The sequence below is a fragment of the Odontomachus brunneus genome, unplaced genomic scaffold (assembly GCF_010583005.1).
Source record: "Odontomachus brunneus isolate Ranch 3 - 2012 unplaced genomic scaffold, Obru_v1 Obru_scaffold_131, whole genome shotgun sequence".
NCBI classification, from domain to species: Eukaryota; Metazoa; Arthropoda; class Insecta; order Hymenoptera; family Formicidae; genus Odontomachus; species Odontomachus brunneus.
In genome coordinates this window covers 603371-613003 of record NW_022639581.1, presented here as the reverse complement: position 1 = coordinate 613003, position 9633 = coordinate 603371, and the positions used below count along the sequence as shown (strand labels likewise).

Sequence of the window (9633 nt, the reverse complement as noted above, 5' to 3'; positions counted from 1 at the left end):
ATACATGTCTATTGTAACTTTTAGACATATGTTACAAACGAGATTTAATTATCACATACAGATTCTTGCCGCCGCAGCTTACTTTCTTTTAGATTAGGACTCAATAAGATATCTCCTAAACCAATTAATTGATTAGGATCAACTTGATCAAAGTAATGGGATAAATTTCTAAGGATGGAGACACTCTCTCCATTTTGCTCTCCGTATTCCGACCACGGATGGTTTCTCTCAGGTTCGTAGTGTCAAGAATATGACGACGCTGAGCGGCCTGAGGGACACCGATTGGACGCCGCAGTGCGACATGTACACCCGCGAATTCTTCCGGAATCCGAGCTTGCCGGTCCTCTGCATCTACCACTCGTGCGGCAATCTGACCGCGGAATATGCGTTCCCGACGTTGACGGTGCACGAGCTCAACTACTTTGTGAGACAACGCAACCAGGTCTTCCAGCCGGAGAACTTCCGCGAGCGCGTTCTCTTCGGCTCGGTGAACGCTAGCGCGGAGAATCATATATTGGGCATCATGCGGAACATGCTGGCGCCGATCTTCTTCACGATCGACACTTGGCCCGACAGTATCCTCTCTCGTAGTCGCGCGCTTTCCCGCTACTATTTTCCGCCCCTGTCGAACTAACCAATTAATTCGCGTAACTAACGCGGAAAGTTTCTTTCCTGGTTTTTCACGGCATCAACACAGGACCAAGCCAGGAGCTGTGTGATGATAGGCTAGCGGAAAAGATCCGTCAAGTTTCCTCATTTTTTTCTCACTCTCTCTGTCGTCCTGTTTTTCCTCTTCTCCTTCTCCTCCTCTTCTTCCTCTTCGCTTATTTTTTCTTGTTTCGCCTCGGCAAATAATGAACATGTACAGATCGCGAGTTACGGAACTTTAATTGGGTCCGGGCGCGATATCATCCCCGTCGATCTTGCCGCGGCAGCCCAAGTGACCCACTTGAGGCCGCGTCGCGCCGCGCCTCGTCGTTGCCCGCGCGATGTAAATTCTGTTTAACTTTCAAATCCCGCCCCGCGCGACCGGTTGATTTTGCAGTCGGCGGTGATTTAAAGTTTTTCGCGGATTTAAATGTACGTTTAAAAAGCTTCACTGGGGCGAAGGACGCCCAGGGGAGACATCGTGCCGCGCTTTATCTCCCACACGGATCCGCGATTCAATCCGATATGCCCCGCGTCGATACACGCACGATCGAGCTTCACTCATCCCCGTGTTCTATACATCGTAATGAACGTAGTCATCCGAATCCTCTTATTCTCACATCTGTCGTTTTCCCTTAAATCATATAGGTAAATGCCGCCGCGAAAACTTCTTCGAGAACGACAATCCGTATAGAAATTTAAAACGGGGCCTAGTAAAGACAGTTTTTTCCTATTTCTGCCTAAGCACTGTAAAGGCAAATGCCTAGCCTATTTACGAAATTCCACTCCGAATTTGCCTTTCTTCGCTATATCTAGGCCTAACGAGGGCAGGCCTTGTTAAGCCTGTATCAGATTACCGAGTGGAGAGGTCGATCTGACTGCCGATCAGTGAAGCGGCTTCACTGTGATTGGCCCACTAAGAGTCGACAATCGAGTCGATCTGTTCAGCCGATAGTCTGATACAGACTTTAGAGATATCTACGTCGATATCTATACAGAGTTTATTTATGAAATTCTGTTTCGAATTTATCTTTCTTGGACATATTTAGGCCCAATGAAGGCAAGCCTAATTTGGGGCATGCCTAGCTAGGTCCTTTAGGCTTTCGCGGTGTTTTCCAAAACTTGGCTTGTTTTCCTTGTTTGGATCGCGCGTCTTTCTTGTACTTGGAACCAAACCGCAGAACAAGCGAAGTATAGCTAAAGCCTTTACAGACTCGGGGCACGCCCTGATTAATTCCTACCCGGGAAGCGCGTTGTGTCGCGCTTAACGCTGCCTCGTTTGTTATCGCGACGTCTTCGACACCGCGATATCTGGAGCGAGGTTAATCGCGATATCTGTTTTTCTATCAACCGGAATAGCCGCCGATCAACATCACGGTTTACCTATAATTTAGATGTCAATCTAGCAGACATGCTACCGGCGTATACGATAATCCTGCACGCACTGCGGGCCGCGATCGATAGCGCTTGTAATTCCAATCGACAGCTATGATAAAGGAACTATGGTGGACTAATCTCGCAATGCCAAGGGCGATCGTCGCGATCGTCCCATAGTTGTTCTGGCTTAAGGTCATAACAATCTAACGTGATGACATTACCAACTGAATTTCCAACTTTAGCGCTGCAATCCCGTTACCGCAACGCACGACGCAAAGTTCCGGCTCGTCCGCGGCATGGCAGGGGGGAAGGAAGGGGGCGAACGGGCGGGCGGGGAATTGCGCGAAGTTATTATTACCATAATTTTCGGCTAAATGCACTGCACAACTCACCGCCGCTGGTAAATCCAGCGTCGATGTTTGCCCACGTACGCGAACGGGATTACTACGCCGTCGAGTTAGAAACGATTGCATCGCATTCGGACGGCAGGCACTTCATTATTTCTAATGGATCCCGACCGGATTTTAACTGGATCGAAGCGCCGCTTTGCTAATTGTGTCAGGAAGTTAGCCGCCGGCTTCGCTCGCGCCCGCGTCTTTTTGTGTCCGAGGACGGCGGCTGTTGATTTTCTTGCGTTCTGCGGCTTATAAAATCTGAATTTTCTATCTCGCGGTCCGGCGACGCGCGCGATTCCAATTATTCTCGATGCCGGGACTAATCGCGTTCACTCGCGAGATCATGACCGACGATAACGAAGGAGGAAGAAGAAGAGGAAGAGAAGGAAAAAATGCACGTCGCGCTTTCGACGTTTCATTGTCGAACATTCTGATTCGCGTGGACAGTTTCAATTTAAGTAACGCGCCTCCACACCTCCCCTCCCCCCGTGTTCGACAAGACCCGCAGTTACACGCTTCAGTTGTAAAACGTTGACGCGACAATGTAGCCGATCAGTCCGATATCCCTTCGATATATATACACGGCGCGCAATTCAGCTCAATAAATCTCCATCAACGGACGTGCAGCTAGGAGGATACAAGCTACAATGGTAGGCGATAGACGGCTGGAACAGTATAAAAAATGGTTGTATCGGGAACGAGAGAGCGGCGATAACGAGCCCCACGGTCTCACTCGCGTCACGTTCTCCTGGATTTTCTTTTCCTTAATCGCGCTTCGCCGAAACACACATGTGTGAAAGCGGACTTCTGCACCAAACTGGACACCTTCCTGTGCGCTTTAACGGACCTCACGTACAAAATGCTGGGCTTAACCGTGATATATGTACCTCTGGAGAGTAGGGAGCTCACCGTGGAGGAGGGTAGCGCCGATAAGGAGTTGGTGAAGAGACTGGAGGGTATGGTGGCTCACTGGGACACCCAAATCAAAATAGCCCTCTCCGACCAGGAACAGGCGGCGCCGCGCGAGTTACTGTGCCTCGACGACGAATATGACTTCTGGACTTATCGATGTAAGTGCTTACCTCCGAGGAAAGACGTGTAGTAGCTACGAGCGTGGAATCGTTTCTCGATAATATATGTCCGGGGATTTTCTACGTGGGTCGAAAGTTTCCTCCTCTAATGCGACCTTTTAGCGGGCTCTTTTTGCCGTGGCGTGTTCCTCCTTTTTCTTTTTTTTTTTTTTTTGCTTGGGATGGGTCACGCTAAAACTCCATGTTAATTCGCGTGCACGTCGAGTTTGCGGACGAAAAGATGGACGTGTGCTGACGTTTCGCGCCGATTCGCGAAATGATGGTCGCGGATGAGCGAACTTGATTTGGAAATTTCCCCGAAGCTCGTGCTCGCAGTACGTGCCGCGTAATTGACTTATTCCGATGTGCGATACCTTTTGGTCAGATGACAATCTCTGCGGTTTGAACCATCAACTACATAACAGCACGGTGCAGCTTATCGTCGACATATTATTGGCCGCTCAGTCCACTTACATCCGTCAATTCCTAATGCTGAGGGACGAGATCGAACATGGTACAGTCGAGGCAAAATCGAACATCGAGTACCTCGGAATTTTGGAGGACACATGCGACGAATTGAAGACCTGCGAGATCCCCGCGAGCGTGGCTGAATACCTGCCGAAAATGATGCATCTGTTCAGGATGATTTGGCTGAACTCGCCTTACTACAATACGCGGGAAAAAATAGGCAATCTCTTCAGCGCGCTCAGTAACCAGATCATCGTTATGTGCAAAGACTTCGTCGATCTGCCGGATGTATTCGCCGGGAAAACCAGGAGGAGCATGAATATCCTTGAGGAGTGTATCAAACTGTGCGAGGATTATAAGGATCTCTACTACAAAGTGAGCCGTGTCGATTTGAGCGCGCCTTCGTTTCCACGTTCATGAGTTTCGATGTTGCATTCGACGTAAAAAAATAAGAGAAAAATTGAATCTAATGTAAAATCTTCTTTACGGAAAATTTTCACACGAGTAGTGAGATGCGTTTACTCCACGGTAAAAATTTATCACGAGCTTTCGCACGAGTTTAGAAAGTCGAGCAGCATTGGAAACAATCGTACGATAATGAGATGCTCAGGCAGTTTTTCATACTTTTTTCGAATGTGTGCATATATATATATATATATATATATATATATATATATATATATATATATATATATATGTGTGTATATAGGGGAGACCGGGACTATATAGAGGTATGTTGCTCATATGTTTTTTTTTAATATTTTTAATATACCTTGACAATGAGTACAAAAAAAAATGGTCCTTTCAGAACATAAATACTTTTCCTTGAGTTTCATTCAAATCAGAATAATATTACAGTTAAAAAATAGAACAAATTTATTTGGTAATAGCAAAGCAAATTTTCGAGAGTTTCTTGAAATTTCTATTAATATTTTCCATCGTGACCGATTAACCCTTTGACTGTGTGAAAATGAGATTTCCGTGCCACCAGTGTGTGAAAAAAAATTTCTTCTTACATTTCCGCTACGATTTTAGTATTCAAGTTTTCAAGGTCGCTGAATCCAAAAATGATATCAAAAATTAATTTCAAAATTCAAAATGACGGATCCAATATGGCGAATCAAAATATAAAAGTCCAATTATTTTTCTAATTTTTGATCCCCCATATTGGATCTGCCATTTTGAATTTTGAAATTCAGATATCATATTTGTATTCAGCGAGACCTCGAAAAACTTTAGTACAGTCATTTTTATAAAAATCCAATTATTACACTTATTGCACGATTTTGCGTGATAGTGCATTCATCTTCTTTAATTAATAATTAAAAATCTTTGTGATTATTTGCAAAATGGTAGAGGACTTTTTTGTTCAATTTGATCTAAAGTATAAGTACACGACGGCAGTCGTCGCTATTATAATTCATTTACCATATCCTGCATGATCATTCACAAATTTTCTGCAATTAATATCTCGATAATTATTGCGAATATCGCAAAACGGTATAGGACTTTTATGTTCACCTCAACCTGTTCAACGTTCTCACAAAATACTCGGAGGAGAGTGTGAGACACCCTGTATATATATATACATATATATTTCAATAATTAATAAATAAAATCGTGTTTTTAAAGTGTCTCGTGAGTTCAAAAGCCAGTTGGTGGCTCGCATACAAGAACACTGTATAAAACGTGGTACTTTATGCTGTCTGTAAATTTGGCTTCCAACCGGTGAGTTAAACTCCCATTAAATTATGTGTGCACAGCTACTTTAGCTACTTAGAGTCCTTGTTGGACAACGCGAGGATGAATTTCTCCGTTAATGCGGAAGTTACAAAGTGATCTCAGTTTTCAGCGGTAATTACGATTAGGGATAATAACCCAAAATTCACGAGCACAACCAGTGGAAGTGCGCGACTGTCTTTCCCGCGACAATGTTTCGTACAACCCCAGAGTCGAACAATCGTTTCCAATGTTCATTATTTTGTACATAATTTTACACTTCTTCTTCTGACTTTCTTTTGTCTAATTATTATACCTATTCCAAAATTTCACGCCTTCGTGAAGTTCTCTTTCAAGATGCGAATCTCTGCAGAAAAATATCGTTGTTTATTTTTATTCTTTCTTTACGTATTCACAGGCTGACACGATTAGCTGACGTAGGCGTAAACGTGGACGTTATGGTTTACGTTGAGGCGGACATAGCCGTTAAGGTTTGCGTTGATGTAGACGTGAACGTGGACGCGAACGTGGGCGTTAAAGATAGAATAGCAATTCGACTCAGCGGGCGCTTTTTAACGGAACAAAATGGCAAGGTGAAAACGGGCTTTCACTTTAGTGGAGGTCGCAATATAACACCGACTTTCACGGCTTTTCCCGTGGGCAGATAAGCTAGAATAGAGGTGGGAATTGGGAAACGGTGTGACGCGTCGGTTCTCCCTACTACTTGTTCCCGAGTTGCGCCAAGGGTGAGCACGCCATGTGCCCGAAGGGGATAGGTGACACGACTTCTTGGACTTTTGTGCCGGAAATCCGCGCAATCGTGTTACACAGTTTTACGGGTCGCTAACGCATATCCTCGAGTCTTCGCATTCTTGCGTTACGACGTATCACCTCGATAAAACTATCTTCGGGGTAGTCCTGTGTACAAAGCAGGCTTCAATCTCCGAAATAATAGTAAGATGCCTCCTGGGATATATTCCGCTTTTGTAAGATCGATACGAGTTCCTCTATTCGTTCCTAAACATTGTTCTCAAACACTTCTTGTGACATGCCGCTCGCTTCGACGTTAATATGACGTTAACATCGACTTTAACTTTCATCCTTCGAACAGTTTGCGGTACATTCACGCTTATGTTTAATGGAGTAAACTCTTTACAATATTATTCCGTTCGGTAATTTTCAGATCGCGAACGCCCACATCAATCTCACACTGCACCCTTGGGACTTAGACGCGGAGAACATATTTCGCTACGTCGACGTTTTCATCGGCAGGTGTCAGGATATGATCGGGATTTGTCAAGCGATGATTGATTTTGCAAGGTCCAAGTAATGCACAGCGTACAAGCGACGATAAATGCGCGAGACGTCCTATTTTTTCCGCAAGTTACTTCCGAAAGAGAAACTCGTTACAAACTCGTTAAAAACGCGACGCCAAGAACGGGCCGAGAACTAATCACGCGACTTAACTATTAATTTGCGTAGTAGTATTTGTAAGTCATTGTATATACACGTACGACGCGCGCGCACTCGGTGACGCGCAAACTTCTCGACATAGATTGGACGAGACCGCTGAAATATCAAGTCCCAAGTTCAGCGGCACAAACGGCGAGGAGTGCGAGAGGGTGTGTCAAAAGATCGAGAGACTCTTCTACGAGGCTTTGCACAAAATCGAGACGAACTCGCACAAGATCTTCGCCATTCACGATTCTACATGGCAGGATGATATGCTCGTGTTTCACGCCGAAATTAGGGATTTGGAGATAATGATCGAAAACCTGATAGCCACCGTCTTTAGTGACGTTAACAATGTGCAGGAAGGGATCGAGGATCTGCGGAGTTTCTACAATTATTTGAACCGCGAGAACTTGAAGTCCCTGTTCGAGAGCAAAAACACAAGCGTGAGGGAGAATCGATAATTCGTGCGCTGAGAAAAAAAAGTGGTTGAGTCAATGAAACTCTGCTTGAACGAGCAAAATTCGTTCGAGCAAACGTTTGGTCGATTTAACGAACTATATAGTTATAGAAACGAGTATATTTATAGCTACGAACTATATAGTGACGTGTTGTCAACTGATCGCGATTTAGTCAATAACTATATCAACGCGACTTGTTGCTGCACCAACGCGTAATTTGTTCAATAGATACAATATTTCTTTGAACTCGAATGATCGCCGATTTTGTCGATTCAATTGCTTTTGTTTTCTCAGTGTAGCGTGAACGCAACGCGTCGTAATTTTTTTCTTTTCGTCCACCTTTGGAAAACATAAGTGATCTTTTTAGAACGGGGATAAACGAAAAATCCACATCTAACAAAATATAATCTCATTCTTAGCAGAATCCTCTGAATCCTGGAGGATTTTACTCTTATATATGTGGCTTCAGGAGGATTCTTTTGAAACATAAAAGAAAAGTATTCTAAACACGATATGCTCAAAGTTTGAGCAACTTCCTCTTTTGTCCATAGTGCGAGTTCTTAATATAAATCTCTTGCAGTAAGAGAACATTCCGCTTCAAGTAGACACATTCCTCTTGACTCGAAAGGGTGGAGAAAGATCAGAATAATATCTATTGGGTATCCAATTAATGGTTCACTTCACTAGAAGAGAAATACTCTTTTGACTTTCACTTAGAATATAGGATTGCATTGCAGAAAAGCAACTCTTGACTCGAAAGGGTGGAGAAAGATCAGAATAATATCTATTGGGTATCCAATTAATGATTCACTTCACTAGAAGAGAAATACTCTTTTGACTTTCACTTAGAATATAGGATTGCATTGCAGAAAAGCAACGTTTTGCAAGTAGAGTTTCTTTTCTTGAGTACACATATAAAGGGAAAGAGATTTCAAATCTCACGCGCAAAAATACCCGAGCACGTATCTCGCAGCTTCATCTCCAGCGCGACTCGCGCGATCATATTCTAGTGAAGTTCGCGAACGAATCATCTCGAGTCATCGAAACGAAAGGTAACACTCGAACGCGACAACTTTGTCGATGCTCTTGCTCAGGTGTGGCAGATGTTCGCCGACGATATCCAACGGACGAAGCAGGAGGTGCTGTACGAAAAAGAAGAGTATTCTGTGATCACGCCGTACTTCGCCGGCAGGGCGTTGAATCTTCGTCTGAAAGGTGACCGCTTACTGTCGACGCGGCAGATGCTTGAGGAAGCCGAGTGGATGCCGTACTGTGGCATGAGCGTGGAGATTTATCATCAGCAGGATATCGTGATCAGATCCATCGACGATGCGGTGAAGAATCTGTACATGCAATGGCTAGACGACGTCGGCGACAATCCGCGCTCGCGACTCGATCGCTTCCTGATGCGACGGAGCGATAACAGATCTGGCCTGCTGGAGTGCAATATCGACCCTAATATTCTGACTCTCTGCCGCGAGTCCTCCTATTGGATCAGCCTGAGATTCACTATACCCGTGCACGTGAAAATCATACATGATAAGCAAGAGACGTTACATTTCATACAAGAGAGCGTCCACGCCGTCACGCTGGCTTACAATAAGATTGTCGAAGGTAAGACTGTGTCCTTGACCACTGCATGTTGCAACGGTTGCACCAGAGTATATCATAAAGATGGCATCAACGAGAGTACCGATGGCCAGTGTCGAAATCCCGGCGATTTATTAACGAAATTTCAATTGCTTTAAAGGGACTGGAGAGTCAAATTGTCTGAAAATCGTGTTTATTTTTTCACAATCTTTTATGACAAATTGAACGAATATGCAAAAATATTATTTTGACGTGTATATATAAAACATATAATGAGAAAAAAATATAATTTTGATGATAAAATATTCAATATAAGTGTATATATATGATATATACAGTTAAAATATATTTCGTTTTTTTTTCAAAGTCGTCATTTTGTAGTAATATTTTGACTCTCGGTGGTTCAATTAAGTTGAATTTTAGGTAGAAAATTTCCGTAAGCTTTTCGTTATC

The 9633-nt window shown here is 43.9% G+C and overlaps 1 protein-coding gene across 1 annotated transcript in view; it reads left to right on the top strand.

Annotated features, from left to right (window-relative positions):
- Positions 1–250: 250 nt before the first annotated feature.
- Positions 251–9633, top strand: part of LOC116850019 (dynein heavy chain 2, axonemal-like) — a 71502-nt gene continuing 62119 nt past the window's right edge. Inside the window, 6 exon segments of the mRNA XM_032827781.1 lie at positions 251–575; positions 3221–3490; positions 3876–4333; positions 6861–6997; positions 7233–7575; positions 8685–9204. Coding sequence (XP_032683672.1) covers positions 251–575; positions 3221–3490; positions 3876–4333; positions 6861–6997; positions 7233–7575; positions 8685–9204 — 2053 coding nt within the window.